This window comes from Salvia splendens, chromosome 5 (genome assembly GCF_004379255.2).
Source record: "Salvia splendens isolate huo1 chromosome 5, SspV2, whole genome shotgun sequence".
Classification (NCBI taxonomy): Eukaryota; Viridiplantae; Streptophyta; class Magnoliopsida; order Lamiales; family Lamiaceae; genus Salvia; species Salvia splendens.
The window spans coordinates 36,192,790-36,218,329 of record NC_056036.1 but is presented as its reverse complement, the minus strand read 5'-3'; the positions used below and the strand labels follow the sequence as shown (position 1 = coordinate 36,218,329).

At 39.1% G+C, this 25,540-nt stretch overlaps 1 protein-coding gene and 1 long non-coding RNA gene across 3 annotated transcripts; one reads left to right on the top strand and one right to left on the bottom strand.

Moving 5' to 3' along the window:
• Positions 1-15,463: 15,463 nt before the first annotated feature.
• On the top strand, positions 15,464-25,161 carry LOC121803524 (probable ubiquitin-like-specific protease 2A). 2 transcript variants are annotated; one of them, XM_042203164.1, is made up of 14 exons: positions 15,464-15,775; positions 16,050-16,264; positions 16,635-16,817; positions 16,911-16,971; positions 18,450-18,561; positions 20,668-20,808; positions 21,405-21,584; positions 21,663-21,718; positions 21,800-21,893; positions 22,495-22,585; positions 23,181-23,288; positions 23,731-24,090; positions 24,279-24,695; positions 24,839-25,161. In XM_042203164.1, the coding sequence occupies exons 1-13, from the start codon at positions 15,526-15,528 to the stop codon at positions 24,690-24,692; spliced, it is 2,265 nt and encodes a 754-aa protein (XP_042059098.1). In that variant the 5' UTR covers positions 15,464-15,525; the 3' UTR covers positions 24,693-24,695; positions 24,839-25,161. The 2 variants fall into 2 exon arrangements, with proteins under 2 accessions (XP_042059098.1, XP_042059097.1); XM_042203163.1 differs by lacking the exon at positions 24,839-25,161 and having other exon boundaries at positions 24,279-24,821.
• On the bottom strand, positions 16,920-24,410 carry LOC121803525. Its single transcript, XR_006051044.1, has 5 exons — positions 24,290-24,410; positions 24,098-24,166; positions 23,904-23,988; positions 22,026-22,130; positions 16,920-18,494 (listed from the first exon to the last, which is right to left on the bottom strand). It is a non-coding gene; the product is annotated as an uncharacterized LOC121803525 (long non-coding RNA).
• Positions 25,162-25,540: the final 379 nt, after the last annotated feature.

Sequence of the window (25,540 nt, the reverse complement as noted above, 5' to 3'; positions counted from 1 at the left end):
TATCCTGCACATCAAATGTCAATAGCCTACACATCAAATGTCAACAACTTATAGTTGACATTATATGTGTATAATTGACATAAATTGTATATGTAGTTGACATTATATGTGTGTAGTTGACATAAATTTAATATGTAGTTGACATGGATTGTACACATAGTTGACATTATATGTGTGTAGTTGACATGAATTGTATATATAGTTGACATGAATTGTATAGGTAGTTGACAAAAAAAATTATTTTTTGTTAAAAATTAAAATTAAAATTAAAAATTAAAAAGTATTTATTGAATAAAATGTACCATGAAATTACCATTATGCCCTTTCATAATTAATTAATCTAAAAATATTTTTCATGTGACAAATTCTGGACCACTCATTTAATAAAAATGAGTGGCTGATAATGCATCTCAATTAGACTAAAAAATCTCAATTGATCACAACCCATAACACTAATATATAAAAGTTGGGCTCACATGCCATTAACTTTTTCAACTTATTTTCTATTACATTTTCGTATCAGGGTAAATGGTGATAAATTATAAGGGACCAACGGAGTAGTAGATACCCGAGAGAATAATTATAGGTATTCTAAAACAAATGCTAACTCGACAATAAGATATAAAAAAAATTGTGCCATTCAAAATTTGGACATTGATTTAATTTCACACATATCTAACTATAAATAATTATATAATCGATTATCTTTATTTGGAAAAATATAGTATCCCCTATCGATTATATATATGGCGGGCTCGGAAACGCGCGGATTAAGGTTGGATCAAGTTATATGGAGGATAACTGAATCGGTTGGACCAGTTAGCAAATTGACGTTGCCACTTAATCGAATCAATCCTCGAACCGAAACGCGCCAAAGATAATATTTATAACTCCCGATTTCGCACTACTTTAACAGTAAAGCGGCAAGTTCGGGGTCGATCCCACAGAGAAGTTGGTGTGTCGAGTGTGTGAGTAGTGAACAGGGGGGTTGGCTGCTGCCACGCTTTAACTTGGGAGTTTTAACTACGGTTTTTATCTATGCAGAATTCAAACTAGCTAGCTTGATCAACGTAAATTTAAACACTGGGTCAAGTAAATTGCAGGTAATAACAGAAAAGTAAATGCGCGATTTAAAAGAGAGAATAACTTCGATTAAACTGAGATACGATTACAGCGTGAAAATAAACTAAGCTAACACTTCGAAAATAAAGAAAGCGGTAAACTGAGAAGAATCTCAGTGGGAAACTTAAGTTACGCAGACAGAAATGGTTATTCTGCAGCGCTCCCTTCGGTCGTCCTTTTAACTACGCTATCTAAGCTAAACTAGAGATCTGAACGAAACTAAGCTAAGAGAGCAGAACTAAGCTAAACTAAGCTAGAGAGCTGCACTATGCTAAACTAAGCTAAACTAGGCGGAAAGTAAAGTCTCAGATACTTTCTTGTGGTGGCGCATCCTCTATTTATAAGCTCAATTCGGCCTCCAGCTGGATAACGATCTTGACAGGGAATATTCACTCATGCAGAGAATGAGCGACTCATTGATTGCTACGTGCTCTTTCTTCTAGAATAACGACGCTTTTGGATAACAAATTTCTGATCGGTTCGTCCTAGCATCTTCACAAGCTGGCACGTGTCCCCTTCTAGAACGTCGTCCTCGGTAACAGAATGGTGCGCCACATCCAGCTCATTTCCTCACGTTTTCCTTCTAGAAACCAGCGGTCCCCACTTTAACTGCTTGACCTCGCCCCTTGATCAACTCCCTCGATTTTTGGCCTTTTTCGCCTTTTGTACGTGCTTGATCAGTTCGGCATTGCTGCCTTGGACAAGTAGCATTTCTGCACATTTTAACACTTGTTTGCGCGATAAACCGATCAAGTAGTATATGTTTTACCCCCAAAACCGATGCATGAAATGAGCCTTATCAAACTGCTCACACTTAAAACATACTTGTCCTCAAGTATAAAGAGAAAGAAAAAGAAAGAGAAAAAGATAAGGCAAATTTCAGGCATGTTTACTTATTTCACAAGCAAAAGAAAGAAGAACAAGAACTAAAAACACGTATTCACATGTATGCATTGGACCGAATAATTTTCCAACAATCATACTCGAGGTCGAGGTCATACCATTAACCAGTAGCTTATGTTTTTGCTTTTTCGCTTCTGCTTGATCAAGGAGTCAGCTTGTCAAGATTGCTCAATTTAAAAACCACTGTTGGATTCACTCAGTCACTCATTTCTCACCAGAGATGTTAGGACTGTTCACTCGGTGTTGCTACAAATTTAATACTTTGAATCGGACTGCACAAGATAGTTCCTTAAGGTCTTTGTTTCGGGTTGTAACAGGGCTCAGGGGTAGTAACTTGTTAGGGTAGGGTCCTAGGGGTTCTAAGTTTAAAAGAGAAAATCACATGAGTCAAAAAGCCAAAGATTTGACTAAACTTGTTGTATCAAATTTGGGGTGTTTATTTCTTCTTCCACTTGGTGCTCCTTCTCTGTCAATGTTGACCCTTAGCCTTATAACTTTCGGCTTTATTTTATTTTTTTCTGGGTCAGGTTACAACTATTTCCTGCCCCTTTCTTTTCTTAAACCTTTTCTCAATTTTTTATATGATCAACCTGATTGTCTAACTTGATCGACCCGGCTACCCTTTTAATTTTTTTTTATTCTATTGCTATCCCCTTTTGTTCTCCTTGATAAATTTCATCTCCTTGACCCTCTTCCCTCATGTGATACGAAAATTTTTGGTTTTAAGGTTTCAAAGAATAGGTAAGAGTGTATGAGCTCAAAGTGGCTAACTAAGGGGTGCCTTTAGTAATGAGGCGGGTTCGTGGAACGAAGGAAGAAAAACGGCTCAACTAGTTAAATCCTAATGCCTTTAGTCCTCACTACTTGTGCAATTTTCATCTCAATATTAAAAGTTAGTCTCTCGTAATTTTTCTTTTGTAAAGAGTAGTAGAAAGTGTTCTACTTTTGGCTTATAACTCACATATAGAGAGGCTTCACAGTTGGTTTAGAAATTGAGCGATTCCATCATACTTGCGTCATTCAAATTGATCAAGTTTTTGCAATCAAGTTTTACATGTGAGCGTACTGAATACTTTCTCTAACTCTTCCACGAAGTAATCAAGTCTTTCATTTATCCGATTTCATGCATATTTCCTATCTTATTGCTATCTAAAATTTGTTATTTTTGAAAAATTTTAGCATGTATGAATTTTCTGTAACTAACCCGTCCCCCCTCCCCACTGCATATGAGCTCGTCCTCGAGGGACTGGATGCAGTGGAAAAAAGGGTTAGGTACAGGCAATTTGCACAAAAATAAACAAGGAAAACTTCTCACACTTAGACCAAGCATTGGGCTAAGGTGTGAGGCGGTGCCAAAAATCAAAACATGCTAAGAAACACAAAACACTTAAGCAAAACTAAAAATAATTTTCCATAAACTTCTCACACTTAGTCTCGACTTAGAACTAAGTGTGAGAGTGGAGTCAAAACGCAATTTGCACAAAGAAACATAGTTGAGGGTGATACTGTTGCCTTCTGGATGGTTGGATCAGGGGATGTTGCACGTCTTCCTTATAGCCTCCATGGTTCTTACTTTTGTTGGAGCTCATCCTCTTTGGAATTTTTATTCTTTTTCTCCTTGGGAGGGGAAGACTTATGCTGACGGCGTTAGTGGACTTTCACACCTTGATTGGTATGGTGGTCCTTCTTCGAAGGAGGAAAAACACTTCCTTCCTCTACTCTAATTTGGCTGCCTCCCACAGTCTTGCTTGCTTCTGCGGCTGGCATAGTCCCTCGGTCTACTTGTCTCTTCTCATCCACCTGCTGCCTAGAACCCTCAGCTTCAAGAAGGAGTTGGTTCGGAGTCTGGTGACGCGTCCTTTTCGGGATGGAGTAAACCTCTATAGTCAAAGAAAGGTTACATTCTGTCTCCTTCCGTTGCCATAGGGGATTACTAGGAAGAGGCACCCCTTCATAAAGGTGCATAAGGTCCTTGCCACTGGGTAGTGACTTGGTGTTCTGAGCAAACATACCCTCCGTCGGTGGAGGCGTAGAGAAGTCCTTTGGTCGAGAAATTGTTTGGCGAACCTTGACGGTGATGTGTCTTTCCACGGGGTCAGCGCTGGCGGGGAAACTCTGAGTAAGAAACCCACACGCCTTATGTCAGTCGGGCTCATAACTGAGAGTAATGAAGGGGTTCTGGTTGTTGGTGGGTTGGGCGGTAACAAGGATCTCTGATTATCACTGTTGATGCCGGCTCCTGAAGAAAACGAGGAGGTACTGGAAACTTCGAGTTGATTGTCCTTCATCTCTTCTGATTATGTTTGCAGGTGATTTGCATTGGAGAGAATTAGATAAGGATAGTAAAAAGGTAGCTGATGGAAAGTGAGATCCGAAAGATCCCTTTTATGCTTGAGCTCCGACTGTTGAGATTCCTTCCTATCGAAGTCTCTGAGACCTTTAGCATACCGATGCGCCTTTTTAGAATGCCAGGTGGCAAAGCTTCCCCGACACGCTTCGTTCCTCTCTCTTCAGGGTGTCCTTTCATTTCAACAGTCGGCGCCGCCTGACACTCCTCTAATTACTGCACACTTCTTATCATCTCCTGTTTTTAATCAACTCAATCCCTGCACCACTAATTGAACTCAACTTGCACTGATCACGTGGACCATGACATCTCATATAATCCTACTTGATCAGTTTCTTGCTTTTACTTCCGACTTTTGATTTAAATAAAACTAAACCTACTAAAGACTATTTACACTAATAAGGGGCTGACCGAGTTTTCTTGGAATGTCACTTGATCGGATTAAGAAATTTAGACATTATCGATTGATCAAGCAGACTATCCATGAATACTCGATCGCTCCTTTTACCTATTTACTGGCGCGAGCTAAGCGTTGGTACTGACATGTAGTCCACTACAAACGCCTCCCTTTTGTCCTTTCCGGGTAACCCTTCTTCCTTCAATTCGTTGCTACTTGCGAGCCTTGCCTTCTTGGATTCAAGTCGTTCCCAGCTATTTTGTCTTCCTTGATCAGTCCTCCCTTTTTGGTAGACCCGCTGTTTCTCAGACTTGGACTTGATCAAATACAAGTGCTTTTCAGGGATTCTGTCTGAAAGGCCCCCCTTTCTTTCTTCCTGCAGAGCTCGGCGCTGGTGATTCGCCTCTGTATTTTCACATTTGTTCCTATCAACTGCCTCCCACTCAAATTCCTGTAGGAAGAGTAACCATCTGATCAATTGCGGGTTTGACTTCTCCCTTGACGGTAGGTACTTGATGGCCGCACGGTTAGTATACACCAGCATCTTCAAACCAAGAAGGTGCTGTCTGAACTTCTCAAATGCAAAAACTACTGCCAGCATTTCTTTTTTGGTCGCATCATAGTTTCTTTGCACCTGACCCAATGTTTTTTACGCGTAGAGGACCACATGACTCTTCCCTCGGATTCTCTGACTCAGTACTGCTCTGATTGCATGGTCACCAGCTTCACACATCACTTCAAAAGAGTGATTCCAGTCAGGACCGCATATCATAGAATAACTCTTGAATCGATCTCTTAGAAACGGGAACGCGGCCTCGCAGACATCAGGATATTTAACGTTGCTCCGGGGTGACTTCGTCAGGACCTGTGCTCTTTCGGTGAAATCCTTTATGAGTCTTCTATGGGCTCCAACGCTTCTTAACGATGCTCTGACATCCTCCTGGTCAATAGGGTATGGAAGTTTTGCCATGACTGCTCGAAGGCCCGACCAAGTTGAACTTCGCTTCTTAGGCATTAGCTGGGAGTGATGTTGGGGGAGTAGTTGCCTTGTAAGCGAGAGATCCCTTTTCAGCATTCTTTTAGTGGGGCGGTTCGGTCTGTAGATTTTTCGACCCTTCTCGGTTGGGTACCCTCTCCTGCCTCGGTGGGTCGCGATGGCTGGCAAAATTCCATAATTGCACCCCCAACGGCTTGATCATCCCTTGCTCCAGTCATTGTCGCTTCAAGCAAATCTTCTGCCTCTCTCCTGATCAGTTTACTCTTAGTGGAGACAGATGGTGGCTCCTTGAAGGACTCCTCCATCGGATGCTTCTGTCTCCGAGGGCCAATGGCGTCTACAGTTTGTATGCTTTCTCTGTCCTGCAACTGTTTTGCAGCTTTATTAATTTCGACTGTAAGCCGCTCTCCTTTAAACTCCAAATTAATTGTTCACTGGTGAACGTCAATGACCGTGTTGGCGATGGATAAGAAAGGTCTCCCCAAGAGGATTCCAATAGACTCCTCCGCTCCTGGTTCCGTCATCTTTATAACAAAGAAATCTGTGGGATACATGAATCTGTTTACCTTGACGACCTCATCTTCCAGAACTCCCTCAGGGTAAATGCAAGATCGTCTGCTAACTGTATTTCCATATTAGTTTCGACGAGCTTGGCATTCCCCAGCTTCTTGAATATAGAGTATGGCATAATATTGATGGAGGCCCCTAGGTCGCACATTGCGTGCTCTATTTGGACGTTTCTGACGGAGATTGGGAGCGTAATTACCCCTGGGTCAATTCTCTTGGGAGGAAGATCACCAGGTCGGACCATATTGGTAACTTCTTCTGCTTCAATCATACTTCTCTTTTCAGCAACCTGTTTTCGGATGTCAGATTCTTCCTCCGCTGTGACTTGATCAGAGGTGACGGATTTAGAGTTTGCATTATGACTGATCCTGGGTGTCGGAAAACTTGTAGTTGAGCTTTGATAAACTCCTTCTAATTTCAGGGACACTGTGTTGACGTTTTCCCGCCCTGCTGGTGGTTGCACTGTAGCCGGAATCTTTCCTTCATTACCTCTCAGCTCGCCCAGCGATATGGCGACTTGAGATAACTGCTTGGTAAGCATCTCTAATGCAACCCTCTGTTCCCTCTGGGTTTCCTGTATTTCACGCACCGCATCATTGGGCTGATGTGGAATCGTCATATCCCCTGGATTTTCATTTTGTTGCCTGGTATTTCTCTGATTAAATCGGCCTCCTCCGTAACCTTGCTGATAGAAACCGGACGATCCATACTGCTCTGGTTGGCTCTGGAACTGGTGGTTTTGTTGGTTCCCTTGGAAGTACTGTGGAACATAACTCACCATTTGGTTACTTGACTGCCTTCCCTGGTTGCTATACCGGGGGATTTGGTGTTGGTATCCTCCCCAGTCTCCTTCCTTTTGTCGGCTTGACCAATTGGATTATCCTCCGCTTGACCAGTTCCCTTGAGGGGCACTTGACCAACCTGCCTGACCCCCTTGCACTCTGTTTCCTCCAGTGTTTGGTCTATCCATGATTCGGGACGGCCAGTTGGACTGCCCGTCAGAGGAGTGCGTCTGCTGTGGAGGGGGGTAGTTGTGGTTGGTTCTGATTTTGATCGGTCCATCTGAAGTTTGGGTGATCCTTCCATGGAGCATCTCTCTGCTTCCCCTGGATCCAGTTGCCATTTGCATTCCACTGGCCTGCGGCATTCACTTGCTCAACCTCAGGGGGAAACTCGCAGTAGTAGTAATGATGTTCCTCTGGCGGCGGTGGTTGCGGCACATACTGCGTTTCTTTGGGTGCAGTTGGTGGTGGTGGTCTGGCTTTCTCCACTGCCTCCAGCAGCCTTTTCTCCATTTGCTCAAATCGAGCTTCTAGCTTTTCATCATTGCGCGCCTCTGTTGCGTGCACTGCCCTCCGTCTGTACTGCCCTCGAGTTGTCTCATACGACAGCTTGGCCTCGATCAGCCTCTCCAGAATATTCTTAGCTTGGCTAAAAGGGGTTTTTGATAAATCCCCTTGAGCTGGGAGGTTGAGGTCGTTCTTGCTGTCCACCGTGAGTCCGCCATAGAAGATCGAGTAGATTTCCTTTTCTCCCAGCTTATGGTTGGGGCATGCTTGAAGCAGCCCTTGAAATCTGTCCCAGTACTGGCCGAGGGGCTCGTCGTACTCTTGTCTGGCCTCTGTAATCTCCCTTTTCAGGGCACATGTCTTTGATGCTGGGAAGAAACGGTCGAGGAATATCATGCGGAATTCCGCCCAAGTCCTGATGCATCCCTCTGGTAGCCTTGACAGCCATACTCCTGCGTCCCCTTTCAAAACAAAGGGGATAGCCTTGAGCCTGTAATCTTCAGACGTGGATCCAGTCGGGACGGGCTGAATATCGCAGTATCGGCAGAACTCCTGCAGAAAGGCGTACGGACATTCCTTCGAGAGACCGTAGAAGTGGGTCAAGACTGCCAGCACTCCTGATTTGATAGCGATGGTCCGCATCCCAGGAGTGGCGGCAATGGCATGTGTGGGCTCCTTCTCATCTTGAGCGTGCAAAGAGCCGATTCCCGAGTCGGCGATGACAACGACCATCCCTGCTTCTGTTTGCTTTGGTGGTGGTGGTAGTGGGTTTTGCTCAACTGCTGCTGCTGCCTCTAAAGCTGCTCTGTAACGAGTGGTAACTACGCCGGCTTCCTGGACTCTCCAACGATTGTTAGTTCTTATATATATCAAAGGATGATTCCAGTAATCGCCTTGGTGGTACCTTCTCATCAACAGCAGGAAAAACAAATAAGAAAAGAAAGAAATAAACTATTTACTCCTACGCACTACACACAAACATAAAGTAACACCATGCTTCCCCGGCAACGGCGCCATTTTGGCGGGCTCGGAAACGCGCGGATTAAGATTGGATCAAGTTATATGGAGGATAACTGAATCGGTTGGACCAGTTAGCAAATTGTCGTTGCCACTTAATCGAATCAATCCTCGAACCGAAACGCGCCAAAGATAATATTTATAACTCCCGATTTCGCACTACTTTAACAGTAAAGCGGCAAGTTCGGGGTCGATCCCACAGAGAAGTTGGTGTGTCGAGTGTGTGAGTAGTGAACAGGGGGGTTGGCTGTTGCCACGCTTTAACTTGGAAGTTTTAACTACGGTTTTATCTAGGCAGAATTCAAACTAGCTAGCTTGATCAACGAAAATTTAAACACTGGGTTGCAGGTAATAACAGAAAAATAAATGCGCGATTTAAAAGAGAGAATAACTTCGATTAAACTAAGATACGATTACAGCGTGAAAATAAACTAAGCTAACACTTCGAAAATAAAGAAAGCGGTAAACTGAGAAGAATCTCAGCGGGAAACTTAAGTTACGCCGACAGAAATGGTTATTCTGCAGCGCTCCCTTCGGTCGCCCTTTTAACTACGCTATCTAAGCTAAACTAGAGATCTAAACTAGACTAAGCTAAGAGAGCAGAACTAAGCTAAACTAAGCTAAACTAGGCGGAAAGTAAAGTCTCAGATGCTTTCTTGTGGTGGCGCAGCCTCTATTTATAAGCTCGATTCGGCTTCTAGCTGGATAACGATCTTGACAGGGAATATTCACTCATGCAAAGGATGAGCGACTCATTGATTGCTACGTGCTCTTTCTTCTAGAATAACGACGCTTTTGGATAACAAATTTCTGATCGGTTCGTCCTGGCGTCTTCACAAGCTGGCACGTGTCCCCTTCTGGAACGTCGTCCTGGGTAACAGAATGGTGCGTCACATCCAGCTCATTTCCTCACGTTTTCCTTCTAGAAACCAGCGGTCCCCACTTTAACTGCTTGACCTCGCCCCTTTATCAACTCCCCCGATTTTTGGCCTTTTCTCCTTTTTGTACGTGCTTGATCAGTTCGGCCCTGCTGCCTTGGACAAGTAGCATTTCTGCACATTTTAACACTTGTTTTCGCGATAAACTGATCAAGTAGTATATGTTTTACCCCCAAAACCGATGCATGAAATGAGCCTTATCAATATACTTTATGCATAAGATAAAAAAATCTTGAATTTTTATCTTTTCAGGCATGATTTTTAAAAAAAAATCAACTATCAATTCAAAAAGACATCATTCATAAAATTTAAATCACTTAAATGATTAAATCTTTTACGAAGTACATGGCATAGGAGAGAGAAAAACTAAATATACATATGTTAGGGAAGAAATCTCAATAAAATATAAGAATCAATAAATGATTAATAAGAATTAAATCATGAAAATAGTTACTATCAGAATGAGTGAAAATAGTTACTATAAGAATGAATGAAAATAGTTACTATAAGAATGAGTCCCGTTAGATTGAGATTTTTTAGCTTAATTGAGAATTGAGATGTATTTTCAGCCACTCATCCACAACATTTTCGAAATGTCAACTGCAAGTAGATTATGTCAACTCAGGTGTATTATCGTTAGGGATGTCAATCGGGCCAGCCCACCGGGTTTCGGGCCAACCCTATTCGGGTTGCGGGTCAATCGGGTGCGGGCTAATCGGGTTGTGATTTTTCCGGGTTATAAAAGTTCAACCCTAACCCTAAAGGCTCGGGTTTCGGGTTAGCCCATCGGGTTAATCGGGTTGCTACCGATAAAATTAACATGCGATCAATCCAATAAATAATGGTGAAAATTAGTTATATTTATAAAATGTAAAATATTTAATTATGATAAATTTGAGATATATGCTTAAACTCATACATAAATATGATCAAATACTAATATTTGAGATTTTTTCAAAATAAAACATAAACATCAAGAAATTTTAAAGCATGTTTAGAAATTTAAATATATTTTTTAGTGAATTTGAAGTTTCTAATTCATTTATTTATTATTATATTAATAAAAACTTAATATATAATTTATATATTTAATATATAAAATGGAAAGTTATTTTTTCAGTAATCTATATTATAAAATAATCGATGAAGTGTCGAATTAGAGTCAAACAAATAGAACAATAGAAATTTTATCGGGTTTCCGGGCCAGCCCATCGGGTTTTCGGGTCTGGCCCTAACGGGTTGCGGGTTAGTCGGGTGCGGGCTAATCGGGCTGTAATTTTATCGGGCTGAAAATTTTCAGCCCTAACCCTATAAATTTGGCGGGCTATTCGGGCCAGCCCACGGGTTGCGGGCTAAATTGACATCCCTAATTATCGTTAATAGCCTGCACATCAAATGTCATCAGCTTATAGTTGACATTATATGTGTATAGTTGACATGAATTATATATGTAGTTGAAATTATATGTGTGTAGTTGACATGAATTGTATATGTAGTTGACATGGATTGTACACATAGTTGAAATTATATGTGTGTAGTTGACATGAATTGTATATGTAGTTGAAAAAAAAAATTTAAAAAATAAAATATTTTTTTTAAAAAATATTAAAATTAAAAAAAGTATTTAATGAATAAAATGTACCATGAAATTACCATTCTGCCCTTTCATAGTTAATTAATCTAGAAATATTTTCCATTTGGCAAATTCTGGACCACTCATTTAATAAAAATGAGTGGCTGATAATGAATCTCAATTCTCAATTGGCTAAAAAATCTCAATTGATCACAACCCCTATCAGAATTATAATAAATCTTTTATGAATAGCTAGAATTGGACTCTATAAAAAGTTGTAGTCATTCTAACCTAAGAGCATTAGCAGTGCTGCGGATGTCCCGGCGGACATTCCCGCTGACATCCCAAAAACACCTCCTGCCACGTCATATGGACATCCCACTGCGGATGCCACCTTGGTGAAGGGGGAGAGATTACGCGCAGATGGATCAAGTTATATAGAAGATAACCAACCGGGTGGATCAGTTAGCAAATGTCATTGCCACTTGATCAAGGCATTCTCTCTTGTTCACGAAAAACATTTATAACTCCCAAACATGCACTACTTTAACAGTAAATCGGCAAGTGCGTGGTCGATCCCATAGGGAAGCTGGTGCGTTGAGTGTGTGTTTAGTAAACAGGGTTCGGCTGCTGCCACGCTTTAAATTGGGAGTTTTAAACTATTGGATTACGCTAGACAGAAAATAAACTAACTACTTGATCAAGGGACTCGTCAAGGTGGAAAACAAGTAACGGACCAAGTAAACGACAGATTGAAACAAAGATTTAACTACCTAAACATGCTACGAAACTACAAATCTCTTTGTCATTCAACATAATGAAGATTCAGAAACTGGATCAGAGACTTTAAAGCGAAACTAAACTGGAACAGTGGACATGGAATTCCGAAAACAAACAACTTTATTTTTTATACTCAGAACTCAAACAATACTGCGAAAATGTGAAATACAAAACAAGGTTGATTCTTTAACTACACAATAAGACGAAATTAAACTAAGCTAACAAGTTCAGAAAACAAGAAAGTAAGAAAGCGAAATAAGCAGAGAGGTCCTTTGAGATGGCGCCAAACAGATATTGATTTCTCTGATGCGCTCCCTTCAGTCGCTATCCTTCTAACTGACCATTTCTACTATTTAACTAGGTTATTTTGGAACTGGGGAAGAATTTGGAACCAGGCGCAGGCGGAAAAAAACTAAACTAAAGGCAATGAAAAAAAATAAAAAAATAAAAAAAATTAAAAAAAAGAAAAGAAAAAGATGCCGAAGAAGAAGAAGATGATGATGATGATTATTATGGCGCTGCATCCTCTATTTATAAGTTCCTCACACAACCTCCAGCTATGATAACAACTTTGGCAGCGAATATTCGTCCTTGCTGGGATCGCGCGCCTCATCAATTGATATGTGTCCTTCTTCTAGAATGTTGTGGTTCTTTAATAACAGAATGAGGATTCGCCTTCCAGCGCATCAGCCTCACGTGTCTTCCTTCTAGAATGCAGTGGTTCCCCGGCTAACTGCTTGATCACCTCCTTGATCAACCCACCCAGTTTTTGGCCTTTTTCGTCTTCTGTGCCAGCTTGATCAGTTTGGCCTAGTTGCCCTTGGTCAAGCGGCATTCCTGCACAATTAATACTCGTTTTGCGCGATAAACTGATCAAGTAGCATACATTTTACCCCTAAACCGATATGAAATAGGCCTTATCACACCTCATACATACATCCCACTGCACAATGGCGGGCATCCCCAAGGACATCCCGACGGACTTTCCACAATAATAAAAATTCACAAATTCACAAATTAAACAATTTCCAAAATTAAACAATTTACGGAATTAAAATTTCGACACAAATAGGGAAAAAATTCCATTAAATAAAAAAAAAGAAAAGTACATTTCACCAAATAAAAAAAATACATTTCAATAATTAAAAACTACATCAACGACGACCCCTCCGCTGCCATACTTCTTCAATAATATCTTTCTGGAGTCGAACATGAGCTTGTTTTTGGCGCATGTCGGCAAATGCACGGACTCGATCGACTTCGTCGTGGGGTATCCCCATGCGTACATTGCTAGTGGCCACGCCGTGGCTTGGACCCGCAACATCAGCATCATCATTGGTCCAATCAGTCATTGCTGGACCTTCATCTTTGACAATAATGTTGTGCATGATAATACATGCGTACATGATGTCGGCGATGCTGTCAACATACCACAGCCGTGCTGGACCCTTCACTGCCGCCCATCGAGCCTGGAGCACACCAAATGCCCGCTCCACATCCTTGCGCGCAGCCTCCTGACGACCCGCAAAATAGACCTTCTTTTCTTCTGTGGGGCATCTGATCGTCTTAACAAAGACGGGCCACATAGGGTATATCTCATCCGCCAAATAATAGCCCATATTGTGCTGGTTGCCGTTGGCGACGAAATTGACGGCCGGACCAACGCCCATGCACTGGTCGTTGAAAAGGGGCGACGACTGGATGACGTTGATGTCGTTGTTAGACCCAACTACTCCAAAATAGACATGCCAAATCCACAGCCTGTAGTCAGCTACCGCTTCAAGGATCATTATGAGATTCTTGCCCTTGAAACCAGTAGTGTACATCCCTTCTAGGCAGTGGGACAGTTCTTCTACTCCTAGTGCATACAATCTATGCTGCCTAACATTCCCGGAAACCCGTGCTGATTCCCGTGCATATCCAGCAGAGCATGACAATCTTCGGGAGTAGGCTTCCGAAGATACCTATCCCCGAATATCTCCCTAACGCCCTGACAAAAATACTTCAGGCACTCGCGGCAGTCGTCTCGCCGATGTGGAGGTACTCGTCGAATATGTCGGCCGCGCCTCCGTATGCCAACTGCCTAATTGCGGCAGTGCACTTCTAAATCGGCGTGTGGCCGGGTTTACCAGCCGCATCCTCTTGCACCGTGAAATACCCGTATAGATGCTCTAAAGCGCCCACGATACGCAGAAAGAGCGGACGATGCATCCTAAAACGTCGCCGGAACATGTTTTCCCCATATCGTGGCTCCGGAGCAAAGTAATCCTCGTACAACCGACAATGTGCAACGAGGTAGTCCCGGGGTACTGTAGATCGATGATGGATGGGTCGAGGTACCGCCGGCTCCACGACCGCTTGTTCATCCCTATCCGCTGCCTCTCGCACACGTGCATGAATCAACCGCATCATGTGTTCATAATGCCCACCACTACCACTACCACTACCACTACCACTACCACTACCACTACCACTACCAGCCATTACGGATATATAAAAGAAATTTAGAGAGAGAGAAACTTATTAAAACAAGTGATGCGAATGAAATGAAGTTCAACGAGCCGTATATATAGACTTTTAAACAAAAAAATAATAATAAATTAAAAAATCGGGACGTCGGCACGGACGTCCGCGGAACTCCGCGGAACTCCGGTGTCCGCAGCGGACGTCCGTATCCGTCGCGACCTTGCACAATGGCGGACGTCCCGCGCGGACGTCCGGCCGGGACGGGCGCCATTGCTGATGCTCTAATACTACAAAGATTCTTTCAATCTTTTATTTTTCATATTCTATTTTCTATGAAGGCTTTGAAAATTAATACTATATATGAACTTTCTCTGTATCTGCTATACAACATAATTAGAATTGTTCTTAAATCTTAAATCGTAATGGCCTAATCAATTATTAGTACTATAAAACTAATTTCTCAAACAAAGCCAATATCTTGAAAAACAAATACTCCCAAACAAAATTTGGAGTATGAATGTTTTTTCCAAGTTTAATTTCGTTGTAAACTTCGAAAATTATCTTATTATGGCCATCGATTCACAGTTTGGATTTAGCAAATTTATGAGAAAATGAGGAACATGTAACGATTTAACTATTTACTAGTTCCGATTTTATATTACTACTAAATAATTAGTGACCATTAAAGCAGACCCTTTTTCCGATATATAAATGGTAACACTATTTCAATTTTCAACAAAATAATACTAACTCCGTCCACGAAAAATAGAGCACATTTGTCATTTTTTATTGTACAGAAAAATATGGCACATTCAAAAGAGAAAAGCTTTCTAACAACTTCTCTTACTAATAATATGAACCTCACGTTCCATTAACACTACTTCTCTCTTATTTTTGTTCCTTTCTCTCTTACTTTATCAATTTTACATTAAAACTATCATTCACAAATTGCCATATTTTTTTTATAGACGGAGAAAGTATATTTTAATGGTTTGGATTGTAGAGCACGCTACTAATATAAATTAAAATTCTAAACATTTTCCCTCTCAAACGCACTGCAAATTTTCTGTTGTCAACTGTTCAACTTCTCCGGAGCGATTTCACCATCTATGTACATTTCTAATCAACAATGAGAAAGAGAAGAAACGCCTCAAAAAAATCTGCCGCTGCCGCTCAAGGTAGCGCCGCCAGCAGCATGAACATTGGTGGTGGCGGTAGCAATAACAACATGTTCTCAGCGTTTGAATTTAGTAATGATGAAGAGTTACAGGTTGAGGCCCATGCCCGCGAAGCCGTTGCCAAATTCGGAATTCAAAGCCCTAGCAACAAATCCGTACGCCGCCCTAAATCCATTGACAAATACGATTTCCTTGTGTGCTGTAAGTCAAAAACCCTCGCGATTACTATAAAAAAAATCTGATCTCATTGTTACAGGCTATTGCTTCGTTCTTCACTGGTGAAAACTGTATAAGTATTAGTAAACTCAAAGATTATAACGAGCTTCATTTATTTCAGCAGCATTGTCTGACTCAATCGACTACGTTGATGTGCTATTTTTTTTTTACTGTAGATTTATCTGTGTTTTATGCCATTCGTAGTCATTACCTGAAGTAATCATATTAAGATGGCATTCTGAGTTACCAACTTTTGCAGTTACACAAGGAATCCAAAGTAAACAAAAACATCTTGTGAATGATGATGAGTTGGGGGTTGCTGCTACTGATGGTGAAATATCGCTTGGTTCTTCAAACCATGAACCGCGAACTCTTTCTCCTCTAGAATGTCAAAGCCCAGTAAGTACTTCTGGGGTAAAATCCTGCTCAAGAAGAAGGAGGAAACCAGGATGGCATTCAGCTAGCAAGAAGCATGTAAATAGTTCATACATTGTTCTACTATTTGTTGAAGCATGGATTTGAGTTTTTAGCTTGTTCTATGATAGTTGAATCAATTGACTAACGTGTCCTGGTCTGTACTGATCAGTTGGATACAACTTAGATATATGTGGAAATATTTGTTTCTTATTGTTCGTACTTTTATGCCCTATGTTTTGTTTCCACTATGTAGTATGTATGCTGAGAAAACTCCTTACTTCATACATTCTAGAAGTTAGTGGCTTAGTGCATTGATTTCTTCTTTTTTATGTTTTTAAGAATCTGAATCTTGTGTCCCTTCTCAACCCACAATTTTAAGTTCGATCTTCATTTATGTAAAGCTTTACCCCTTTTGTTTCCTCTGCAGGAGGCAGTGGTGGTTGTTGCTCCCTATTATGTTAAACTTGAGAAAAAATATCATAGAGGATGTGTCTTTACCTTTTCTCAGAGATGCATCAGATTGCAGGGTTTGCCACTTTGTGATAGAAAGGGGACTCATTGTGTTGAATGGCCAACCTCTGATATTTTAAATATTGAGCATCAGCATTACGTAAGTATCTGTATCCAGCCTCTCGAAATGCGCTTTGTGGGTTCCACGTAGATTACAGAAGTATACTGACTTTTCTCCCGATGCTGAGTTTAGGATAAAGGTGAAGTCATCAACTTACAGTTGAGGTACAAGGATGCAAATGGTGATGAAACTGGTAGTTCAACTTTAGGTTACCTGTTATACCATTGATTGTTTCAGAGGATTCCCCTTTGTTATTTGTTATCCAGTTTATTATATGTCTGAGTTTGTGCAGTTGGTTCATGGTTGCATTTCGTACTAAAGGGTCAATGATATTTAAATTATTCTGTCAATATGATGTTCAATTAAAGAAAATATTTTTCTTTTGTTGCTATGTATTGTCTGATTCTTTTTTTTATCTGTTTTTTTGTGGCGGTTGGTTTTGAGTGGCAAAAAACTATGTTCTCATTGGGGTCAGTTTTTTCATAAGGATGTTCCTTTCTTTTAATGGGTAAATAAATTCATAAATTAAAAAAGGATAGGAAAGACTACTCTTTAAAGAGCAAGGGGAGGGAGATACTCAGTAGACTTGTTAGAAGAAGCGTACTCTGGCCTCGTTAAAGCCTTGTGAACAGAATCCCCAACATCATTTTGAGAACTTGTAGTCCTAGCCGACTGTGAGGTCTTGATCAACTTGAATAGCCTTCTCTCATGAGGTTAGTAAATCTATATATTGTGACTTTGTAGACTCAACGCACTTGATTTCGAATGCTTATAAAACATGAAAAGGTTATTCGTGTTTGTCCCCCTATCTGATTATGAAATGGAGGTTAGTGCTACCAGTTTTGTTGGTTTCCTTTTTGCCTACACACCTTGCTAGCCTCATTTTTCAAAAGGAATGAGAATTCATTATCAACTCATAGTGAAATGCATAGGATTGGTATATGGATTTAAGAATTCTCTCCATTTCTTTTGATTGGGACTTCACTTTTCCCCCAACGTTGAATTTTGTTATGGGGTTCACGGAAATAATTTCCATGTGACTCTTTTATATTATCAACATTTTCATGTTACTCCATAAAGAGACCTAAAGAGATCAATAATTTTGACTGGCCAAAGCTGGTCACATCTGATTGTTCTTTGTTTGCATGAAATGGCTCCTGTCTTTTAATTTAAACTGTATGTGAGAGTAAACTGGTCTTACAAGCATCCTCTCTGCTTCCCCCAGAAAGTATTATCCTTTTATTGAGCTTCTGAATATATATAGTGTAATATTGAGTAATTGTACTTTTATTTTTGTCACATTGCCTGAGTGGGCCCTTTATTAATTTTGGGTCATGTATTAATTGCTTTTTTATCCTCTAACAAGTTTTTCCATTCCTGAATCAGTATTATTGACACTATATGTATAACATGGGCTAAAAATTTAAAGTATTAAATAAAACTTTGAAAATCAGTGTACATAGTAAAACTTCCAGGAATATGTAGAACCAAACTTAATATTTCTTGGGCCACTAAGGATATATACACTTTCACACATATATATTGTCTTATTTGTTTCTTCCTCGTGAGCATGCTAAATGAATTAACTGCAGAAGTCTTTCATGTTATAGTAATTATGCCACAAGTTTGATGGTTTTTTTATAATTTTACAAGTTAACCTCCATGGTGCAGGTAGTTTGGAGCTGGAGTTTGTCGTTCTCGATGATCCTCAGTGGTCTGAGAAACAAGAAGAAATAAAATCATTGGATTTGAACTATGACGTTTCCTGGAAAACAAGTGTAACGTAAGTTGTTTGTTAAACAGAATTCATTTCATAAATTTCATCATTTTGCATTAGTGTCTATTCTATTTATTTTCATTATTGTATTCTTGCAATCAATGTATAAAGCTAATTTTGAATTGATGGCATATTTCATATGATATACTATGTTATTTTTAAAGAACTCTGGAATTGATCACTCTATATGAGAAGGGGGAAACAAGGCTTGTTTTAAAGTTTTAATTAGCTCACCAAGCATTACTGTCCTGATCTACATTGTTCTAACTACTTCTGATGTGCATTTACTTATTAGCTTCGATATTGCTTCTTACATTCTGATTGCTTCTTCTGATATTTCATCATAGTTAGTAACCTTTATTTTGCATATTTCCTTGTCTGAGAACACTAGTATTTTTTAGTTAATTGTGAATTGTTTTTAGTTAATTGTGAATTATTTTGATTTTGGTTTCTCTTCCTTGTAGTTGTTTAAAGTTAGGGCTATTCACAGATAGTGGTTAGCATAAATAAATGACAAACTTTATATTGACTAGGTCCCATAGCACAGATTACTTTAAGCCATTATTAATTTTTTGTTTTGTGGCCAATTTTCTTAAGTTGTTGCTATATCCTTTGAGATAAGAAGCCTGGCAAGTTCTGGGGAATCACCCACTCGCCAACTGACAGACATCTCACGATTTACCTCATTTTACATAGATGTCGGACTGGGTAGTGTGGGCCTCAAGGACAGGGTACATCCTAAATAATATCTGCAATTTGATGATGTTCACTGGAAACATGGCAGAACTGTGATGGTGGAGATAGAGATGAAGGAAGCAAGCATTGTCATAATGTACCTTTGAAGAGGATTGTGGGTTGGGGCTAAGAGTTTGACCAAACCAAAGTTATTTTTAGGCATTTTCAGGGTTAATAGTTATTGCTGTGTAACTGCAATCAAACTGTGTTAGCCATCAGACAACATCGACCCCAAATTTAATCACAAGTTGGCCACAATATCATTTAATTGATCAGACTATGGGCATACGTTATATACACTACATATTTTACTTAAACAGCCTCCTTTGTCGTAATGTATTAACAGAAATGCTCTGATTCTAATAGTGTTGTGGTTGGTTGTTCCTTTAATAAAATGCCAATGGGTTCACATGGGGAGAAGCTAAACATGTTATGCTTGGTTGTTCTACACAACCAAATGAACAATTATTTCTGCTGATATATAGTTGGTTTCTTAGAAAATTTTCATTCTCGAGTCATCGAGTGGAGCTTATTGTATTATATATGTATGAGTGTTCAATATGTTATGCATACTGAAGAGAGTTTCATTTTATGATCACAACAAAAACTATTTTATCATATTTATTATATATATCTAAAGATTCTAAACAAACAGCAGTCTTAGTCTCCATCTCATTTTTTTTCTATTTCTTTCCTTTTTTAGATTTTCATCTTATCATTTTAAGTTTGGTATGCCAAACAATTTTGTATAATACATTAATACTGCACAATTGCTTTCCACCATTGGGGATCACTATTTTATCTGGTATTCGTTGAAAAAATAAGTTTCTGTCCAAACTAAAACCTTGAAAGGCAGCTTTGCAAAGTAGGTCATCATGTTCTCTGCTCCATTCTGTTTCCTCTTCCCGCTAGTGTTGTTTCTTTCTTTTTTGGCTGATCAGTCGAATTGTATTCCTGTTTATTATTCACTGTCTTTTTGATAAAATTTACAAATTCTTTTAAATAAATGCTTAGATGACATTTTTGGGTTGTAATAACTGCTAATGCAGGATTTGGTTTGCGAGCAAAAAGGGATTCTGTCTCTGTTTCTTTCTCTGACAGCGCCATTACCTAAACATCTGCTGGTCTCTGTACTTTCCAGCAATATGCATATTTCTTTTGTGACCTTCATATTAAAGCTTTTTATGTCTACATCACACATTAACATCTATTTGTTAGGTTTATTTTTTCTGTCATTTTTATGCAACATTATTCAATTCACAGTTAAGTTTATACGTTAGTACAAAAATATAACTATCTTATCCCACTATTTATACTTTTCATAATTTTCTTGATCAATTTAAAGTACACTGAAATATCTCTCGTTTCGAATCTCAGTGAATGTTGTTTTGAAGAGTCGTTTGAAGAAGTTGTGTACCCAGATGGGGATCCTGATGCAGTCATCATAAGTAGAAGGGACATTGAGCTATTACAGCCTAGGACTTTCATCAATGACACCATCATTGACTTCTATTTTAGGTAAGTTTATTGGTAAATCATTGTGTCATCACTTTCATAATTCATGGTACACAACAAGAATTGGTATATTCTCGTCTTTTTCCTATATCTCATATTGGATGTTGGTAATATTTATCTTTGCTAGTATGTTTTCTCAGTTTTCCTTGATGGTTTTGCGTGTACACTTCTGAAATTCTTTCCTAATGTGACTTTCAGAAAAGGGTTATCCTTCCTATCCAAATTTTATTTCATTTCTTCTTTTTATTTATTTATTTCAGGACGTTTTTGATAAAAAAAACATTTTAGCACCAACCCTGTGAGCCTTTTTGAACCATTAAATACATAAACAATGATAACACTTTCTCAGTTCTCTCCACTGTGGTTACTAGGAAAATCCAATACACTTGCAGTAACTATGTATATTGTGTGGCCTTTGCCAAGTAGTATGCTCTTACACCCTTACTGGTAATTTTCTACATAAAGCTACAATGATTTTAAGAGGTATTAATTTTTAGTGGGACTTGTGTGTTACAGATCTGTTTACTGGGGACATTGCTTCCTCTACCAATGAATACTAACATGTGAAATGTAACATAGAGCATGTTGTTGAATGACAGATATCTTCAAACTAAAATCAAGGCGGAGGAGCACAGGTTCCACTTCTTCAACACATTTTTCTTTCAGAAGCTTGTTGCTGGAGGCCGTGGAGGAAGAAATGCCTTTCTAAGTGTTCATAAATGGACAAAAAATGTGAACCTATTTGAAAAAGATTATATATTCATACCTATAAACTTCAGGTAATTAGTTCTGTTGTGGAGCTTATATATACACTGATTTTCTAGTTGGTTGTCTAAGGCTGTTTCATGTTCTGTTAGCTTGCATTGGAGTTTGATTATTATCTGCCATCTTGGGGAAGCGGCTCAATTGAAAAGTATCATCTCTCGCAGTTTGTTTGTTATTTTTTAAAATTGTATTACTTTATCTACTTCAACTTTAAATATCCTTGTTTTAGGCAAGAATACGGATCATGCATCTAAAGTTCCGCGCATTCTACACATGGACTCAATCAGAGGAAGCCATGGAGGGTTAGAAAAATTGATTAAAAGGTAAACTACTGTTAGAAGTAAAAGCTGGACTGCTGGAACTTAAATGGAACAGAACAGAGAATGCGAATAACAAGAATAAATTGAACTTCTTTAAATAATCAAACAGAAAATAAAAAGCAAACGTAACGCTACCTCCAGAGAGGGCCACACCTCCACTGGGGGCCTTCACAGCTACTTACTGGACTTGACTAATATTCTGGATGCCCCTTTCAAAACTCCAGGAACAATTTAGGAATCCTAAAGATAAACATGGCTCTGACTAAAATAAATGATATACACTAACTGAACTACTATTAAAGATAAACATATCCTTTAAGCAAGAAGATAAACATGCCACGGCTCCTTGGTAATTTTGATTGATATCAAGTACTGTATATTTGGTGCTAAAGGCAATCAATTATTGTTTCAAGTAGTGGGGATTTTCTACAAAATCTGAAGTATTATGTTAGAGGAATTTAAATACTACTATGTACTTGTGTGTTTGATATTATGTGTCTTAAACAAAGAGACTTTCCTATCTTCTGTGTAATGTTTGCATTTAGAGTATATTGATGGTTTTTCTACCAGGACATATTGAACTTTTCTTATCTTAAAATGGCAGTTACTTGTCAGAAGAATGGAAAGAGCGAGGGAATGAACGGCAAGAAGAAATTGCAGTGAAGTTTAGGCAGTTGGACTTTGTTTCACTCCAGGTTCTCATAATCTCATTAAATACATCTTTACTACCTTTGTCAAAGTTGTTTCGCATTTGATCATCAGTAGTCAAATTTCTGATTTAAAGTCATTTAGATGAAAAAATGAGATAGCAGCATAAAATGCCTTTGTAGAGGGGATGCGTGGCTTAATATATCAGCTATGAAATATAAACATCAGAAGCAAGTTGAAATCAATGCATGAGAAAAATACAGCACTGAATGAATTTAAATGTATGTATTATCTATTTGTTGTTAACTTCTAACTGATATAGAGTTGGTCCTATTGTATGGAAGTATTGTCATTAGCTCTTAATTCATTCAGCCACATCTTGGGTTTTCTCTTGTATGCTTGGTAACAACTTTAAACTTTAAAGCAGTTACTTGAATATAGTGGGGGAAATACTGGGTGGAGGTACTAAGTGATAAACATACAGCAACTACACTAATTTTATTTCCTACTAGTTAAAAGGCAACCTGTTTTTGTTAATGCTGTATCTATTTGCCTGTGATGATCGTCTATGCAATCACTGCCTGATTTATATGAACTACCTTAGCATATCTGAGTTTATTTCTTCTGTATATGGTCTTTCAGCTACCACAGCAGGATAACTTGTGCGATTGTGGCCTTTTCTTGCTTCACTATGCAGAACTTTTCCTCGAGCTGGTTTCAAACAGCAGCACAACTGAATATATTGACTTTGTAAGTTGTTATATGAAATGTGGCCATTTTGTATGCCTTCACAAGGAAGTAATGTTTGTTCCTATTTGATGCTTTATATCTTTATTCGGGGAATTTTTAGGCGGAAATCAAGTTAGGCTATGTATTGAATTCTGGGATGATCACTTTCAGAATTCTGTTGATGTGGTTTTTCTATGTATCAAGTGAATTTGATGCATCTTTAATTCTTGATTATTGGGTTTTTGGGGAGCATATGTTGTAGAGTTTGTATGCCAATTCTCATCAACCACATTCAGGATGTTTTTGGAACCAGTTCAAATAAATGAAGTGTTATTAGTAGTATTTCTTTTTCAGAATTATAAAAGGATCTGTGCTTGTTCCTTTATTTAATCATGAATTATGTGTTATAATGAGCTATCTTCTGATTTTCTTGATACATTTATATTTCTAACTATCTCTGCAGCCTGATGAGGATTGGTTCCTTCCAGCTGAGGTTTCTCTGAAAAAGCGTGATCATATTAGGAAACTGATCCATAAACTAATACTACAAGATAAGGCACAGAAGGAAGCAGCTGCTAGTAATAACAAATATCTCGGTAGAGGTGTGAGAGAGACCAGTGCAAGATCTGTACTTACAAATGGTGGGGAAGACTTATGTCATGGTATCAATTTGAACTTGGAAGATGACATGGATACTTCGGGGCAGCAGTGTTTTGCACCCCTGTTGGAGCAAACAGGAAAGTCATCTCTCAAAGAATGCCATCAACCTCGTAAGCAGCGGGTTCCGATAAACCAATTCAATAACTTGAGTTTACCATTGGAGGTAATACCTTGACAAACATGTTATCTTCCTTACTCAAATTGCTGTTTCTCGGTTCCTATAAGATGACATCTATTCCCTGCTATGTTTTCACCGTGTTTAGTAATCACATGCTTAATACATACACATTGGTTTGGAAACCATTTGGATTCTGTTATGCTATCAAAATAAAATGTGTTTTCTGGAAACAGGAGACACTCACAGAGCAAACAACCGTTCTACAAAGAGACATAGGAAGTTGTTATGAAACGGATGAGATGAAGCCTCCACATTGTCAGCTCAATCAATCCCTATGTGAAGTTAGTTACAATGAGAAGTCTTGGACGATGAGCAAGGATCTTGAAGATTGTGTGGTCGAGGATTCCGAGGTTGAGAAGTCTTGGATGACGAGCAAGGATCTTGCAGCTTGTGTGGTCAAGGATTCCGAGGATGAGACCTCTTGGACGACGAGCGAGGATCTTGCAGCTTGTGTGGTCAAGGATTCCGAGGATGAGACGTCTTGCACGACGAGCAAGGATCTTGCAACTTGTGTGGTCGAGGATTCCGAGGATGAAGTGGAGGTGGTAAGCATCCGAAGAACAAGGAAACAGTTAATGCGAAACTGAAAAGTAAGTACTTGTGTTTTTTGAAGGGGGTTGTAAAGATGTAGAGGGCATGCATTTAACATTGTTGTATTATGAGTAAGTTTGAACGAAGTGATCATTTCTATGTTAACCTTCTTCCATTTTGATGCATGCCTCGGATACCTCAGCAATGGCGGCCTCGCTCTTACACAAGCAATGGCCGATCGAAACACACTCGAAAGATTCACCAAACCAAGAAAAGCATGTCTGTGTGGATGAGATCAAAAAATTGAGATGTTTGATAGCCTAGATCAATTTATAAATATAAGAATTAAGATGATATTTTTGCCCTTATAAAATTCACCGTATATGAATATGTTTATGATAATGAATGAATGAATGCAGTAACTAAAATAGGTAAGTCGAATTCATTAGATAATCACATGATTAATTAGGCTAAATTAGTTGATATGATTTCTTAGGGGGTTGAAATGATAATATTTTCAGCAAACAATTAATCTAGATTGTGATTAGGTTGACTAGGGTGGGTGGGTATATACAGTATTGAAATTGTCATACTCCCACCGTCCTAAAAAATAGACAACATTTGAAATTGTCACTAAAAAATAGACAACATTTGAAATGAGTGTTTTAAATATTTAATCTACAATTGGATAGTGAAGTATGCCGCCGTTGCCACTTTTTTACTGTTCTTCTTTGTTCTGTCATTTCAATAACCCCTCGAGTTCAATAATTTGATACAAATATAAGATAAATTGGAAGCTCGAAGGTATAATGTCCAACAAAATCAGACAGAAATGCTCAGAATCAATATCGAGTTTTTAAGTTGAAGAATGGAATTGTTTTGATTTTGATGACGAATTCTGAGA

What these genes read in the sequence shown, in the direction of transcription:
- LOC121803524 (XM_042203164.1), top strand. Translation starts at nt 15,526, where the DNA reads ATGAGAAAGAGAAGAAACGCCTCAAAAAAATCTGCCGCTGCCGCTCAA. An exon ending in TCCTGGAAAACAAGTGTAAC is followed by an intron (nt 18,562 to 20,667) that starts GTAAGTTGTTTG and finishes TTCGAATCTCAG; the next exon opens with TGAATGTTGTTTTGAAGAGT. An exon ending in TTCATACCTATAAACTTCAG is followed by an intron (nt 21,585 to 21,662) that starts GTAATTAGTTCT and finishes ATGTTCTGTTAG; the next exon opens with CTTGCATTGGAGTTTGATTA.